This window comes from Mustelus asterias, chromosome 5 (genome assembly GCF_964213995.1).
Source record: "Mustelus asterias chromosome 5, sMusAst1.hap1.1, whole genome shotgun sequence".
NCBI classification, from domain to species: Eukaryota; Metazoa; Chordata; class Chondrichthyes; order Carcharhiniformes; family Triakidae; genus Mustelus; species Mustelus asterias.
Genome location: NC_135805.1, coordinates 104,897,397 through 104,915,372, shown reverse-complemented (window position 1 = coordinate 104,915,372; position 17,976 = coordinate 104,897,397). Strand labels below are relative to the sequence as shown.

The 17,976-nt window shown below is 40.6% G+C and overlaps 1 protein-coding gene across 1 annotated transcript; it reads left to right on the top strand.

Annotated features, from left to right (window-relative positions):
* The first annotated feature begins 1,923 nt into the window (after nucleotides 1-1,923).
* On the top strand, nucleotides 1,924-3,652 carry LOC144494151 (voltage-gated potassium channel regulatory subunit KCNF1-like). The gene has a single exon (XM_078213748.1). The coding sequence runs from the start codon at nucleotides 2,168-2,170 to the stop codon at nucleotides 3,623-3,625; it is 1,458 nt and encodes a 485-aa protein (XP_078069874.1). The 5' UTR covers nucleotides 1,924-2,167; the 3' UTR covers nucleotides 3,626-3,652.
* Nucleotides 3,653-17,976: the final 14,324 nt, after the last annotated feature.

Here is a 17,976-nt window from a genome sequence, read left to right as displayed (position 1 = left end):
AATGAATTTGACTGAATTTTTTGAGGAGTTCACCAGGTGTGTTAATGAGGGTAGTGCACTTGATGTAGTTTATATGGATTTCAGCAAAGCCTTTGACAAGGTCCTACATGGGAGATAAAACAGATTTAAAATTGGCTCAGTTGTAGGAAACAGAGGGTGATGACAGTAGGTTGCTTGAGTGATTGGAAGCCAGTGTCCAGTGGCGTAGCATATAGATCTGTGCTGGTTTCCCAATTGTTTGTCATTCATATAAAGACTATGACTATGTGGGGGTTAGGATTAGTAAGTTTGCAGATGACACAAAGATTTGCTGAGTGGTTAACAGTGAGGTTGAGTGTCCTGGGCTACAAGAAGATATTGATGGAGTGGTCAAATGGGCAGATAAGTGGCTGATGGTTAAAGTCCAACAGGTTTATTTGGTAGCAAAAGCCACTAGCTTTCGGCAGGTGGGTTGGAGTTCTGATCACAAACAGGGCACAAAGACACAAACATAGCATTACATAACAGCAGGGAATCCATGTTGGTGTTATATAGAACTTTGGTGACGCCACAGCTAGAGTTTTGTGTGCAGTTCTGGTCGTCACATTATAGAAAGGATATGATTGCACTTGAGGGATGCAGATGAGATTCACAAGGATGCTGCCTGGGATTTGAGTTATGAAGAGAAGTTGGATAGGCTTGGATTGTTTTTGTTGGAGCAAATAAGACTGAAGGGCAACCTGATCGAGGTGTACAAAATTATGAGGGTCATGGACAGAGTGGATAATGAGCAGCTGTTCCCCTTAGTTGAAGGGTAAGTCATGAGGGGACATAGGTTCAAGGTGAGTGGCAGGCAATTTAGGGGGGATGTGAGGAAAAACCTTTTTACCCAAAGGGTGGTGACAGTCTAGAAAATGCTGCATGGGAGGGCAGAAGAAACAAATAGCCTCATATTCTTTAAGAAGTACCTGGATGAGCACTTGGCACTCAGGGCTATGGGCCAAGTGCTAGTAAATGGGATTAGGTGGGAGGTCAGGTATTTATCACATGTCGGTGCAGCCTGGATGGGCCAAAAAGGCCTATTCTGCACTGTATGATTCTAGAGCGTAAAGGGCGATGAGAATGTAGTGGTGATGAAAATAATGGGAAGTATGAGGAGGGACCAGTTTTGTTGCTGTAGGCTTGTCAGAAATTGAATCAAATAGATTTGTAACTAATCAGACAAGGGACACAAGACAAGTAAATTGTCATTCACATTCTTCCTGTCCGGGGCAGTGTACGGAAGCTGATTTTTGTGTTGAACATGAATAGAGAGTGATTGGAATCATAAACAGCAGTACTATGGGAGATCAACTAGTTCGTTCTTAAAACTCGACTAAAAGGAGATAAAATCGTTAATAAAGTTGAATTAGTTCAGCGGAATATAAAAACAGGCTTTGTTTATGACTTTAGCTACCATTTATGTCACTATTTAATTATAGTTTGGTAAATCGCCATAGTTCCTTTGAAGTTTGCACACCATTGACTATTTTCAGACGCTGTGCCATTTTTTCACCAGCAGGGAGTGTAGCTTGCTGCTCGCGGGTGCAGTGGGTTCATATTATCTCGTTGGATGTGAAGAATTTCAAGAGACAGATTATGTTACCTTTCTGATCCGAACTGTTGACATTCTCCAGTGCTGTGGATTGCAGTGATAAAATTTGCTTCACTCATTGTGCAACACTGCAGATACATGGTCGACAGATTAACGGGTTACTGCCTGTTTATCAAACTGGCTGCAGGAAAGACAGCCTTTTTCAAACTCCGCGTTTCAAGGTACAGTTTTGTTCTGGTTCACAAGATTACCAACCTGACAGATTGCTTGGTGTCCGGTCAATTGAATAAATTCCATTCATCAAATGGCAGATGATGACGTGCTATTGTATTTCGATGGCTCCCTTGTGTGAGGTTTATAAGTAGGCGATTCCAACTTTCAGCGCGACAGATTTTGGTGAGTTTTGATCTCAGGCGCTTTCTTCAATATATTCTCCATCGAGAAGCCTTTCCCTACGATTCCATTGCAGAGGTTCGGTGTACATACATCTCAGGCAATATCGAGAACATCAATGCAAATTGTTGCGCTCAGACATTTATCTAAGGAGCTAGAAGTGTGTCTGTCGAACTTGATTTACTGTAAAATACCTGAACTATGGAGATGGAACCCAGAAGCCCGGGTTCCGATGAATCAGAAGCTTCCGAAGACCAGGAGATGGTGGTGAACATTGGCGGGGTGCGGCACATTTTGTATGGGAATGTCCTAAACCGTTACCCGGAAAGCAGACTGGCAGAGCTGCTAAACTGTAATGGGTACGAAGCGATCTTCACCCTTTGCGATGATTACGATCCCAGCAAAGGAGAGTTCTACTTCGACCGAGACCCGGACTCTTTCAAATGTGTAATGGACGTTTACTATTTTGGAGAAATCCACATGAAAAAGGGAATTTGCCCCATTTGTTTCAAAAATGAGCTCGACTTCTGGAAGATCGAAGTGGACTTCCTGGACGAGTGTTGCAAATGCCTCTTAGGCGAGAAAAATGAAGAACTGGAAGAAATCGCAAAGCAAGTGCAGCTTATTTTGGCCGACAGAGGGAAATCGGCTGACAGCTGTTGGGGGAAATCTCAAAAATTCCTCTGGAAACTGATGGAAAAGCCCGATTCCTCCTGCCTGGCCAGAGTGATTGCAGTTTTATCTTTTCTGTTTATTTTAATCTCATCCGTGGTGATGTGTGTAAGCACCATCCCTGATCTCCAAGTGACTGACGAAGAAGGCAGTCCAGTGGAACATCCAGTCCTGGACTCCATCGAGACGGCTTGCATCGGTTGGTTCTCAGCAGAATATACACTCAGGCTGGTGTCGGCCCCCAACAAACTGAAATTTGTGCTTTCTTTCATGAATATTATCGACTTGCTAACGATTCTGCCTTTCTATGTGAGCCTGATCTTGACTACAGTTGGGGCATCTCTGATGGAACTGACTAATGTGCAGCAGGCGATCCAAGCTCTGAGGATCATGCGGATAGCAAGAATTTTTAAACTTGCGCGCCACTCCAGTGGTCTCCAAACACTCACCTACGCGCTTAAAAGAAGTTTCAAAGAACTGGGGTTGTTGCTCATGTACTTGGCGGTTGGCATTTTCGTTTTTTCGGCTTTGGGCTTCACCATGGAACAAAGCCACCCGGAAACCCTCTTCAAAAGTATCCCTCAGTCTTTTTGGTGGGCGATCATCACCATGACTACTGTTGGATACGGGGATATTTACCCAAAGACAACTTTGGGAAAACTCAACGCGGCTATTAGCTTTCTCTGCGGCATAATAGCCATCGCGTTGCCTATCCATCCAATTATAAATAACTTCGTCAGGTATTACAACAAACAGAAAGTTTTGGAAACGGCTGCAAAACACGAACTTGAACTAATGGAGTTGAATGCTAAGAACGGAGAGTCAGGAAATTCCAGAAATGAACATGTGGACATTGTGGTTACTAAAACCAACAGCAATAGTAACCTCTCGCTGAGTAACAGTCTGCTAAATTCTTACAACGACACTTTCATTCCACTTTTAGCAGAGGAAAAACTGCATCGAAATAGGCTTCAAAGCTGCAAGTGAAATGATAGCTTGCTAATATTGCTAACCTGGACATGTGTAGTTTTATAACGCGTGCCAGAATGCAAAATCTCGATCGTCTTAAGCCTTGTCAAGTAATGACACTGCGGACATTTATAACTATGCATGCTTGATACAAAGATCACAATGAATGAATATCAGATACTGTCAAATGTTATAAATAGTCACAATAAACTGTACTTACGTAATCATTTGGCACAGAGGATTATAATTCCATTTATAGCTTTTTAGAAAATAAATTCCATCGGCAAAATATCGAGTTGGAAATGCTCCATTGGGTACTTTTTAAGTTAATCTTTAATTATAATTAAGTGAATGGAATAGTAGAAACTTGAAATATTGCAGACAGAGTACCAGATCCTTCAGATAAAAGCTATTGGTGGTGGTTAGGATAATTTGAAATCATGACTTATATAGACAGAATATATTACACATGCTGTAATTTCTTAATAAAGTATACATGCCAAATCTATCATGAGCTTTATAGACCCAAGAAGAGAGATTTGTGATAATCATTGATCATGAATAATTAACACTGAACCGATCATGCCTGAAGAAAGAATCTCCACATATACAAAAATAAGACCAGAAAATCCTGTAAAACTACAGAGAAGCCAACATATGTTAACATACGTAAAGATAAAAGACAGGTTATTGACATTTTACATGGCCAGTACTAAATCATAACTGAAAATCACCTCATTTGGAACATATTAAGAACAAAGGTATATATGAATAATAGTTTGGAAGCTTTTAATGTTAATTTTAATGTCTGGAATCACAATGCAACCTGATATGTTCCATTTTCATGCACTGGACTCACAGTTAGACATGTAATGAATTAATCTGTTTTATTTAATCCATTTTGATATACTGTTCTTTGTAGAAAATTAAGAACAATCATTCAGGTTTGATTTTGATAGGGGTATGGAGCACAACAAAATAACATGAAAAGCAATTATTTGAGTATGCAATGTTTGAATAATGACAATACTGTTAGCCAAATAATTCAACATGTGTTTGCAGATTATTTCCAGTTTTGAGTGGAATGTTGTCAATTTTATTTATTTTGTAAATTATTTTAAACATTATCACACTTTTTACATTTCATTGATATTAATTATATTTTGGAAATTGTTTCTTAACTAACAATGGAGAAAATGCTCCAAATTCAGGCACTTGTTATTTTAGAATGGCAATTTCTCATCTTATCCAGCTTTGTCTACAGTGTAGCATTTACATGATCACTCTTTAATCTGTTCTTATCATAGTGGCAGTCTTTATTGGCTATACCTCATGTTTGCTGTTTGATTTAGTTGACTTTAACGTGTGCATTTTCACAGCTTTTGAATAATTGAAAATATTGCCACTGCTTGCAACATTGTGCTTGTGCTAGTTGGAGAATACGGTCCAAATATCACAGATGTGTCTAAGATAAAGATTGCATTTATATGTAATGCATTAAAAATCTTGTGTCTGTGCATACTCTATATCAGATTTTTCATTGTAAATTGTTATGTCCATTTTTATAATAGAAATATCCTTTGCAAACTAGTCATTCTGCAATACCACTACTAGCAGGAGGGTATAATTACATGATATATTTACATAGACAACTTCCAATATTAATGTAGACATAAGAATTTATAATGGAAATATGAAAATAAGGACAGAATGTATTTCAAGAAAAATCAAAGGACTTCATGAGGATTGCAGGCTTCCCTTATGATGCAGGATGCCTTTGACCACATTCATGTCGCTTTGAGGGCACTGAAATGCACACGAACCAAAAGGAATTCCACTTCCTCAATGTCCAGCTGGTGCACGACGACCATGTCCCACCTATGCAGGTGAATGCCAAGTGTACAAGTAGCAGCCCTGATGCCTTCATTTAATGACAACCCACTGTTCCATCTGCATTCAAGCTACCATGACAAAACAGAGGGTGACTTTTGGGTGACCAGGGCTCTGGCTGATGTCTCTGATGTGCAACCCATGCACATCTAAACAGCATGCATACGATGTGTAAGATTTTGAAGTTTCCACTTATTTTTAGAATCTGTGATATCTATGGATTTTATTCTATAACCACAGTTTAAATTAAAGGGTACGTTTGAATTTCTGTTCGACGATTAACAGTCAAGGTAACTGGGGAGTAGGAAGGAGTCATTTGTGAAGAAATAAGATTGTTTTATTGTTTTTTGACAAAGTTCCCTGAGCTGAAGTGGCTGTATGAGTCTTAATGGCCCACACTTTTAGGTGTTTTTTAAAAATCAGTTTGAAGAAATGGTCTTGAACTTAAGATGACCAAATGTTTAACCAAACCATAAATTGCTTTAATTCATCTGTACCAGAGAGGAACCTTTATTATGAAAGTGTCAGAAACAGAGATAACTTTAAGTAATCTATATTTGTATTTTTGGATACTAGAAACAAGGTAAGGCTTTATGTGAGTTTAATTTTGTGTTTCTGTGTAAGAAAGGGTTAAAACTTTAGTCAGATTCACTTTAAACAAAGGCGTTTGCATGAATGGGGGTTTTGATTTCATTTCAAAATGTGTCTGCATTGGGTTTATGATATAAAAACCAAAAAGTGTGAAAAAAAGTATTTTGCTTAGCAGCTAGGCTTTTGTAGGGAGGGAAAAAAAGGCTTTTGCTTAGCAGCTAGGGGCTACTTTAAGTTAAAATATTTTTCAGTTTAGTTTTTAGCTGGACCCAGTAGAAATTGGAACTGGGCAGAAGAGGAAGCAACCCTCACAGAAGCGGCCAGAAGAGATGCAGGACAATGGAGTAAGGGCAAGAAAGCAAACCCAAAAGCTAAGGATCAGATGGTTCTAAAAACCAGGGAACAAAAGAGAAGTCCCAGGAAGACTGAAGTCACAGGGAAAAGGAAATGGAGATCAAACAAAGGTGCTGTTCAGTTCACTGAAGTTAAAGAAAGGGACAGAGAAAGAGAGAGATGCTCCCAGTTAAAGACAGAACTGAAAAGTGCAGACCAGATTAAATTGGCTAGCAAGGAGCCGGATATCTGAAGTAATTTTAAGATTGGGTGATACCTTAATACAGCCTGTGAATCAGTGTTGTTCTGTTGGCATGGCTGGGTACCTGAGAGATTGTGAGGAAGCTTGAATGTACATGGCAATCCAAGGCAGAGGAATACTGAAAGGAGAAATTGAAATCCTGGAAGTGGATCTGTGGTGAAGGCACCTGAAAGAAAGCATTGTTAGGGAGAATATTCCAAGGTGTGTTATTTTGAGAGTGGAGTTTGGAAACACCAGTGTGGAAACCAGAATTACAGTGAGACCAGTTGGCTCACAGTTGAATAATCATCTGGAGGGAATTGATGAAAACTCCACAGACATTGTATTTTGTGGTGCCTCCCCAGAGTGGGGAGCATCTGACTACAGTTGGCCTGTTGGTTTTCAGGGTCTATGTACTTACTGAGAATATTATCGTGGTGTTATCCATAAAATCTGTGTATATTTGTAAAGGTGTAGTGGGAGTGAAGGAGTATTGTATTAAAGTCAAACTCTTCATGTTCAATAAATGTTTTATTCTTTTGTAAATAGCTAATTGGCAGATAATAAACGTTATGATGTATTGAGCCAGAGTTCCATTCTGGGACATTCCCGTCCAGTAGTAATATCTGCTGGGATTAGTGGGAATGGAGGGATACAAAAGAATGGTCTAGTTTGGACCAGGGAGCGGCGCGGGCTTGGAGGGCCGAAGGGCCTGTTCCTGTGCTGTATTGTTCTTTGTTTGTTCTATAACAAAAGTGGGGGCTCATCTAGGATTCAAAACATGGAGAAGGGATTATTGGATGCTGATTAGTAATAATTTGTTAGGATATTTTGAAACATGGAAAGCTAGTTACTGGATGCCGAATAATAAAATTTGATGTGGAATTTATTGTTATAACGTGGGATCTATGAATGCTTCAGAAAAGAGTAAGTGAAGGTACTGAAGTACTGGACGCAGGGATTTGAATTGCTGAGAGGGATATTGTGTGGGTTGGAATCCAAAATGGTGTTGGAAATTGTTGAGACTTTTCTAAAGATGGGCAATGTAATGGTTGACAGAAAAATAGCCAAGAATCAGTGGAATTGGCAGATAAATTGCGCTTAGAATTACCTGTAGGGCTAAGGAAAACTGGCTGAATTGAAAGTATAGCTAAGCATTTGAAGTTGCAAAGGATACCTGAGAGACTGAGTTCTCCAAAAGGGGAGGCAATTGAATTGGCTGAAATCCAGTTGCAACTAAAAAACTTGAGATGGAGGCAATGGAAAAGGCAAGGGAAAAAGAGAGAACCTTTGAAAGAGAAATAGAAACGAAGATACTTGAATTTGAGGGAAAGAGACTAAAAAGAAAAGGAGAGGGCATTCCATCAAGATCCAGCAGAAAGGAAAGAGAGAAAAAAAAGGCAGAAAAGAAAATTGGAAATGGAAATGTTAGCAAATGAATAAAGAGAAAAAGAGTCAGTGAATTCCAGCTTAAAATGCTGGCAGTCAAAAAAGAGACAGCAGAGGATGGTGAGAAAGGACGTATGTCTAGACGAGAACTCAGTGGGGAGATGTTTAAATTTATACAAGCTCTTCCAAAATTTGAGGGAAAAGATGTGGCAGCATTCTTTATTTCTTTTGAAATGGCCTAAAGGAATTTGGATATGGTTTTCACATAAACTGTTATGCAAGCAGCAGATTAACAGATGATTATGAACTGGTCCTTAAAAACAAACCTTTTTCCTTCATCCTCACAAGCCTGAGAAGAAAATAATAAGGTAGGAAGGTGAAAGGAAATGAGTGGTCAAGGAAAAGACGCAATGGTTGGGAATGGCCAAGACGTTTATCCTCAGATCAGAAAGGAAAGTGCTGAGGATGGAAATGACAGTTGGAGACCTAAATGTTTTCATTGTAACAAGGTAGGACATATTCAGGCAGATTGCTGGAAACTAAATAGGAGGTCAGTTGCAGCAGCATGAAAGGTAGCACCAGAAAAGGAATTGGCTGTTAAGTCTGTAGTAATGGTACAGGTAAAACATGCTCGTTCAGAATCTATGATTAAAGGGGATAGACTTCAAGATAATTCAGATCATTTTTCTTTGAGAACTGGGGGTCTGGATATTTTGTTTCAAATGGAGAAGATGGTGGCTGATGATACAATTTGTGTTCCAGAAAGTTTTATGAAGCGGAAGTATTAATAAGTGATATCAATGGAAGGGATGAACCCATTTTTTTGTGTCAAGTTATTTTAAGAACTAACTTTGAATTTTTTGTAAATGGAATTGTTACGGTGGGAATTATTCTGAAATCGCCTATTGGAGGGATAGATTTCATTCTAGGTAATGATTTGTCTTGTGGAGACAGTAATAGAACTTAGAACAGTACAGCACAGAACAGGCCCTTCGGCCCACGATGTTGTGCTGAGCTTTATCTGAAACCAAGATCAAGCTATCCCACTCCCTATCATCCTGGTGTGCTCCATGTGCCTATCCAATAACCGCTTAAATGTTCCTAAAGTGTCTGACTCCACTATCACTGCAGGCAGTCTATTCCATACCCCAACCACTCTGAGTAAAGAACCTACCTCGGACATCCTTCCTATATGGGCGGAACGGTAGCACAGTGGTTAGCACTGCTGCTTCACAGCTCCAGGAACCTGGGTTCGATTCCCGGCTCGGGTCACTGTCTGTGTGGAGTTTGCACACTCTCCTAGTGTCTGCATGGGTTTCCTCCGGGTGTTCCGGTTTCCTCCCACAGTCCAAAGATGTGTGGGTTAGGTTGATTTGCCATGATAAAATTGCCCCTTAGTTTCCTGAGATGCGTAGGTTAGAGGGATTAGTGGATAAAATATGTAGGGATATGGGGGTAGGGCCTGGGTGGGATTGTGGACGGTGCAGACTCGATGGGCCGAATGGCCTCTTTCTGCACTGTAAGGTTCTATGAAAAAAAATCTCCCCCCATGAACCCTATAGTTGTGCCCCCTTGTAATAGCTCCATTCACCCGAGGAAATGGTCTTTGAACGTTCACTCTATCATTTTATAAACCTCTATTAAGTCTCCCCTCAACCTCCTCCACTCCAGAGAGAACAGCCCTAGCTCCCTCAACCTTTCCTCATGAGACCTACCCTCCAAACCAGGCAGCATCCTGGTAAATCTCCTTTGCACTCTTTCTAGCACTTCCACATCCTTCTTATAGTGAGGTGACCAGAACTGCACACAATATTCCAAATGTGGTCTCACCAAGGTCCTGTACAGTTGCAGCATAACCCCATGGCTCTTAAACTCCAACCTCCTGTTGATAAAAGCTAACACACTATTGGCCTTCTTCACAGCTCTATCCACTTAAGTGGCAACCTTCAGAGATCTGTGGATATGGACCCCAAGATCTCTCCGTTCCTCCGCAGTCTTCAGAACCCTACCTTTGACACTATAATCCACATTTAAATTAGTCCTACCAAAATGAATCACCTCACATTTATCAGGGTTAAACTCCATCTGCCATTTTTCAACCCAGCTTTGCATTCTATCTATGTCTCTTTGCAGTCTACAACAGCCCTCCACCTCATCCACTACTCCACCAATCTTGATGTCATCAGCAAATTTACTGATCCACCCTTCAGCCCCCTCCTCTAAGTCATTAATAAAAATCACAAATAGCAGAGGACCAAGCACTGATCCCTGTGGCACTCCGCTAGCAACCTGCCTCCCATCCGAAAATTTTCCATCCACCACCACCCTCTGTCTTTGATCAGATAGCCAGTTACCAATCCAGTCGGACAACTTTCCCTCTATCCCACACCTCCTTACTTTCATCATGAGCTGACCATGGGGGACCTTATCAAACGCCTTACTAAAATCCATGTATATGACATCAACTGCCCTACCTTCATCAACACACTCAGTTACCTCCTCAAAAAATTCTATCAAATTTGTGAGGCACGACTTGCCCTTCACAAATCTGTGCTGACTATCCCGGATTAATCCGCATCTTTCTAAATGGTCGTAAATCCCATACCTAAGGAGTTTTTCCATCAACTAGCCAACCACCGAAGTAAGACTAACTGGCCTATAATTACCAGGGTCATTTCTATTCCCTTTCTTAAACAGAGGAACAACATTCGCCACTCTCCAGTCCTCTGGCACCATCCCCGTGGACAGTGAGGACCCAAAGATCAAAGCCAAAGGCTCTGCAATCTCATCCCTTGCCTCCCAAAGAATCCTAGGATATATTTCATCAGGCCCAGGGGACTTATCGACCTTCAGTTTATTCAAAACTGCTAGTACATCCTCCCTCCGAACACCTACTTCCTCCAGCCTATTAGCCTGTAACACCTTCTCTTCCTCAAAAACATGGCCCCTCTCCTTGGTGAACACTGAAGAGAAGTATTCATTCATCACCTCTCCTATCCCTACTGACTCCATACACAAGTCCCCACTACTGTCTTTGACCGGCCCTAACCTCACCCTGGTCATTCTTTTATTCCTCACATAAGAGTAAAAAGCCTTGGGGTTTTCCTTGAACCGACCCATCAAGGACTTCTCATGCTCCCTCCTAGCTCTCCTAAGCCCCTTTTTCAGCTCATTCCTTGCTAACTTGTAACCCTCAATCGAGCCATCTGAACCTTGTTTCCTCATCCCTACATAAGCTTCCCTCTTCCTTTTTACAAGACATTCCACCTCTTTTGTGAACCATGGTTCTCTCACTCGGCCATTTCCTCCCTGCCTGACAGGGACATACCTATCAAGGACACACAGTATTTGTTCCTTGAAAAAGTTCCACTTTTCATGAGTGCCTTTCCCTGACAGTTTCTGTTCCCATCTGTAATGTGGTGACAACTGTATTGCAGCAGACGATTGGTCATGATGATTTTAACTAACTTTTGCAAACTATTGATAAAAATACGAAGCTTATTGCAAATAACAAGCAGTTGATGGAAAAACTGACAAATATAGAAAATCAACTTTCACATATGAAAAAGTAGTTTGCTAATGAAAAAATTGCGAATAAATCTCGGAAAGTGGAACACTTGACTGAGGACCTGAACTGTCTAAATGATAACCATGTAAAAGCAAACTTGGCAAAGGTTGATCTTCAATTAAAATTTGATTAAACTGGAGCATCAGAGATCTCTATGAAGTACAGTGGGGAATGTCTTGAACAGGAAAATGAATTGCTGGTAAATCATAATAATTGGCTGCATGCAGAATTATAAGCAAAATTAACAAACTGTTAGAACTTTTTCACAAAATGAACAATGAGATTCTTGAACTTAGAAGAAAACTAGAGCAAATGGAAGGGCAGATATGTGGTATGGAGTGTCACAATTCTAAAGTTGTTCCTGTGATTAAAAACACATTGCAGTTGAGCAGAAAACTGATCCAAGTAATATTACTGATGTATCAAAGTTAATAATGGACAATAAGAAAACAATTAAAGTACCTGCAAAATTGGAAATTACAAAAGAGTTACAAAGAAGAACTGAAATTGCAAAATGGTATTTCCAAGTCAATGACTCAAAACACTAATTTAGAAGTGTTTATTCGTAGTAATACGCAAGATGTAGCAATTGGAATACAGGCAAGTTAATAGTTAGCAAAAAACATTCAAGATCTGCTGAGACCTGGACTAAGATAGTTCAGAAATTATGCCAAAAGGTTGAAGGGTTAGAAAGAACTATGAAACTCCAGAGGGAGGAAGTGATTGACATTGTTCAAACAAAACTGAGAAGAATGGGGGGCAGGAAAACTGGTGTAATTCACGATTGTTTTTTCAGTGCAACATCACACTCGACACTCTGCGCACTGCAGAAGTCACAATCGTGAATATCATTAAAAGCTCAGGGGGTGGGGCCTATGCACGCCAGAGTCTGACAGTTCCAGGCCTCTGCGCATGCACAGTGACCCCGATCTGTCAGCCTGCAGTTTGCTGGCCAGCTCGATCGGCCGGAACTTTTGCAGTGCTGACCCCCAAATTCCCCCATGGCCCGGTCAGTCTTAATACATTTAGTGTGGAGCTTGCGTTCAAACCTGTTGACAAGAAAATGTGACTTTATTTATGGCTTCTTTGTTTCTGGAAGAAATGTTTGTTTGTGATGTAATGTAAACTCTGAGAGGCTCGAGGGAAAAGCAATGAACACTTGTCTTTAATCAGCCTTGCTCTAGATACAGAGATGGGGTGACACAAGATGATTTACATCCTATAACCAATAGAAGGGGTGAATTTGGACCATCTCTAAAACAGGGAAGGAGGAATGAGAGACTATAGGATAAAAGTTGAGAAATTGTAGTCCTTGTTGGCACAATGATACTATGACTTCTGGGAAATTACTCTTCTGGACACATTTCAACATCACTTCAAAGACAAAGGACAAAGTGACGTTAGCTGTGCTGGCAACACTAAGGATTTCTGGGATCTTCAGAGATGAGTAACTTATGTTGTTTCCGTTGCTTCTTGTTAAGCATATATAAAATCTTGCTTAATGAGTTCTACTTGATTCATAAATACTAGTTATTCATATCTGGTAGGTCAAGCACAACTGAGGACCTTAGTGTTAGAAATTAAGAATTTTGACCTTAGAGATTTTTTAATTTCAAGGGTTTTATGCCTTAAAACCCTGAACTTTACAGATGGAAGCCATGCTGGTACACAGAATGTGACAGGGAAGTTGTTTGGGGTGCTGAAATAAAACTTTGATTGCCAGGACTGATATTGACCATCAAGGCCATCTAGTCCCACTGTCATTGTGGGAAAGATGACAAAGGATCATCCAGACTTGAAACCTTAGCTCTATTCTCTCCACACATTCTGTCAGACCTGCTGAGATCTTCCAGCAATTTCTGTTTGTGTTTTGGATTCCAGCATCCACAGTAATTTGCTTTTACCCTTGGCTACTATATATGTGTTACATCACTGCTAGAGACCATTTATGTGTTTTCCAGAGAGGGGATGAATCAGTCCTCTGCCAGATGGCCTTGTACTGTGCGTACTAATTCAACAAACATTCTATAATAATCTTAAAAGTACCATTCCTTACAGCTTAAAGATAAGTAGTATAGTCTAACTTTAAATGGTGCTAGGCTTGCACAAACCTGGAGAACTGCACACAGCTACTCAACACCGTTTAATGCTGCTGCATAAAGCAATCATTCAAATTAGGAGACAGCACAGAGTCAGTTTGCTGCCAGCATCAGAAACATTGGGGTAAGTGAATGACACTTCTTGATCCTTGCCCCCTTTTCAGGGGCTATTGAATTTTTTCCCCTGAATGTCCCCAAATAAGCATTGTTTTAAACAGCTTTGAATTAAAAACCAAGAGACTTATCAGAATGGTAGTTTTGTGAAGCATATTGAAAGTGTATTGCTTTGTGTTTTGGATGTGAAGTTGTCCCATAAAGTGACATATTCCTGAACTCTGGGAGAAGGTATCAAGTAAAATGTAAAGAATTGGAAGGAAGAAAGGACAATTGGAATGATCATTGGGTCAGTGTTGCTTACCTCCTTCTGGATCTGCATGTGATACTGTTGAAAATAACGGTCAAATCTTGGAGCAAACAAAGACTGTGCAGTGATCACTTCTACCAATATGGTCATTGACAGGTTCATCTGTGGAAGGCAGATTGGTGAGGGAAAAGGTCAAGTATTTTTCTGCCTGGGAGATCTTGGGGATGTGTTGGCGTAGTGGTATTGTCACTGGACCAATGATCCAAATCCCAGTGTAATGCTCAAATCCTATTATGTCATAAAAATCCATCTGGTTCAGTAAGGAAATCTGCTGTTCCTATCTGGTCTGGCCTTCGTGTGACTCTGAAATGCTCTCTGAAATAGTCTAGGAAGCCACTCAAGTTTTAACAAACCAGAGTGAAACCAGACGGGCCACTCGGTATTGACCTAGGCTCCAGAAGTAACAACGGCAAACGGAGCCCTGTTGACTCTGCAAAGTCCTCCTTACTAATATCTTGGGTCTTGTGTCATAATTGTTCAGCAGACCAGTTGAGCAACAGTCTCAGATAATCATATTCATGGAACCATATTTTACAGATGGTGTCAAAGACACTAACATCACCATCCCTGGGTATGTCCTGTCTTATCAATGTGGTGGTACATTTGGGAGGGAGTTTCCCTGGGAGTCCTCAGTATTGACTCCAGATCCCGTGAAGTCTCATGGCATCGGGTCAAACATGGACAGGGAAACCTCTTGCTGATGATCATGTATTGCCAACCACCCACCCAGGTCCTGCTGTCCCCTCAGTTGATGAATCATTGCTCCTCCATGTTGGATACAACTTGGAGGGTGGCAAGGATGTACGCACTGTACTCTGGGTCAGGTTAATCAATATCCATTTGCAACAATCCTCAACAGAGGTCCAAGTGGATGATCAATCTCGGCCTCTTCTGGAGATTGCCAGCATAATGCCAGTCTTCTTCCAATTTGATTCACTCCACGTGATATCAAGAAATTGCTGAAGACATTTCTTAAAGACATAGTATTGTCACATCAGGGAGAGTAAACAGAGAAGTATGAGTGGATACGATGGCTTATGTGGAGAGGAAGAAAGGACTTTATTTTTGAGAGAGGCTACAAGATTTCAGATAAGTGCCTGGGGCTTTTTTTTGAGGCCCTGTGTTACATAGAAACTAGAAACAGGAGTAGGTCATTTGGCCCTTTGAGCCTGCTTAGCCATTCATTTTGATCATAGCTGATCATCGAATTCAATATCCTGATTTCCCCCCCATCCCCATATCCCTTCAGCTCTGAGAGCTATATCTAATTTCGTCTTGAAATCAGACAACATTTTGGCCTCAACTACATTTGGTTACAGTGAATTCCACACATTCAGCATCCCCTGGGTGAAGAAATTTCTCCTCACCTCAGTTCTGAAAGGTAAGGCCTTATCCTCAAACTATGATTCCTAGTTCTGGACTCCCCCATCATTGGGAACATTCTTTCTGAATCTATTCTATTTAACCCTGTTAGAATTTTATAAGATTCTATGAGATCCCCCCCTCACTCTTAACTCCAGTGAATATAATCCAAACCAACTTAGTCTCTCTTCATATGACAGATGAACCATCCCAGGAATCAGCCTGGTAAACCTTCCCTGTATTCCCTCTATAGCAAAGATATCCTTCCTCAGATAAGGACACCAAAACCGCACACAATACTCCAGGTGTGGCCTCACCAATGCCCTATACAATTGCAGCCAAATATCCCTATCCCTATACTCAAATCCTCTCGTTATGAAGGCCAACATACTATTTCCTCCTTTATTGTCTGCTATACCTGCGTGCTTACCTTCAGTGACTGATGCACGAAGGCACCTCTCTCAATTTACACCCATTCAAGTAATAATCTGTCTTCCTATTGTTGCTATCAAAGTGGACAATCTCACATTTATCCACATTATACTGCATCTGCCTGTCCAAATCATGCTGAAGCATCTTTGCATCCTCCTCACAGCTCACCCTCCCACCCAACTTTGTATCATCTTCAGATTTGGAGATAATATATTCAGTTCCCTCTTCCAAATCATTAATATATAATGTGAACAGTTGGGGTCCTAGCGCAGATCCCTGCGGCACCCCACTAGTCACTGACTGCCAATCAGAAAAAGACCCATTTATGCCAATTGTTTGCTTCATATCTGCTAACCAGCTTTCTATCCATCTCTAGACGTTACCTGCAATCCCGTGTGCTTTAACTTTACATAGTAGTCTTTTATGTGAGACCTTGTCGAAAGCCTTCTGAAAGTCTAAATAATCCCCATTTACTGGTTCTCCTCGGTCAACTCTACTAGTTACATCCTCAAAGAATTCCAATGCATTCATCAAGCATTATTTCCCTTTTGGAAATCCATGCTGACTTTGTCTGATTATACCAATGCCTTCCAAATGTCGAGTTATGAAATTCTTGATAATACAGTCTAGCAACTTCCCCAGTACTGACATTAGGCTCACTGTTTTTGGTTCCCTGTTTTCTCTCTACCTCCCTTTTTGAATAGCAAGCTTACACTAGCTACCCTCCAATCTGCTGGAACCTGTACAGAGTTCAAAGGATTTTGGAAAATAACCACCAATGGATCTACTATTTCCAGGGTCACTTCCTTATGTAGTCTGGGATAAAGATTATTAGGACCTGGAAATTTATCCACCTTCAATCCCATCTATTTCCCCAACATCATTACTCTACTAATGCTGATTTCCTTCAGCTCCTCACTAAACGTGTTTCTCTGAGAACTTCTGGTACATTATTCATGTCTTCCTTTGTGAAGACTGAAGCAAAGTACAAATTTAATTCCTCGGCCATTTCTTTATTCTTCATTATGAATTCTCCCATTTCTGACTGTAAGGGGCCTACATTCTTTCTTTGTCAATCTTTTTCTCTTTAAATTCCTGTAGAAACTTTTACAGTCAGTTTTGATGTTCCCCGCTAGCTTACTTTCATACTCTATTTTTCCCTTCTTAATTAATCCCTTGGTCCTCTTTTGCTGAATTTTAAACTATTCCCAATCCTCAGGCTATTGCTTTTTCTTGCCAATTTGTATGCTTCTTCCTTGAATCTGATACTATCTCTAATTTCCCTTGTAAGCCCATGGTTTGACCACAATTTCCTTACCACTCTTGCGCCAAACAGGAGTACACAACTTCTGGAGTTCATCTGGAGGCTCTTTAAATGCCTGCCATTGTCTGTCCACTGTCTTTCCTTTCAGCTATATTTCCCAGTCCAACGTGGCCAATTCATGCCTCATACCATCAATAGTTAGCTTTATTGAAATTCAGTACCCTATTCTCACAATCAACTACATCACTATCCATCTTGACAAAGAATTCTACCATATTATGATCACTCATCCCCAAGAGTTCTCTCGCAACTCGATTGCCAACTAATCCTTTCTCATTGCACAACACCCAGTCCAAGATGGCTGGTTCCCTTGTTGGTTCCTCAACATATTGCTCCAGAAAACCATCCTGTATGCACTCCAGAAATTCCTCCTCTATTCTACTGTGACTAATTTGACTCTCCCAATCTATATGCAAATTAAAGTCACCTATAATCACAGATGTTCCTTTAACACATGCAACTCTGATTTCCTGTCTGATGCTTTTCCCAACATTACCACTACAGTTTGGTGGTCTTTATACCACCCACACCAATGTTATTTGCCCCTTGTTGTTTCTTAACTTGACCCATACAGATTCCACATCATCTATGCTAATATCCTTCCTCAATATCATCTTTGATCAACTATGCAATTCCACCAACTTTTCCTTTCTGTCTGTCCTTCCTAAACACTGAATAATCCTCAATGTTTATTTCCCATCCTTGTTCACCTTGGA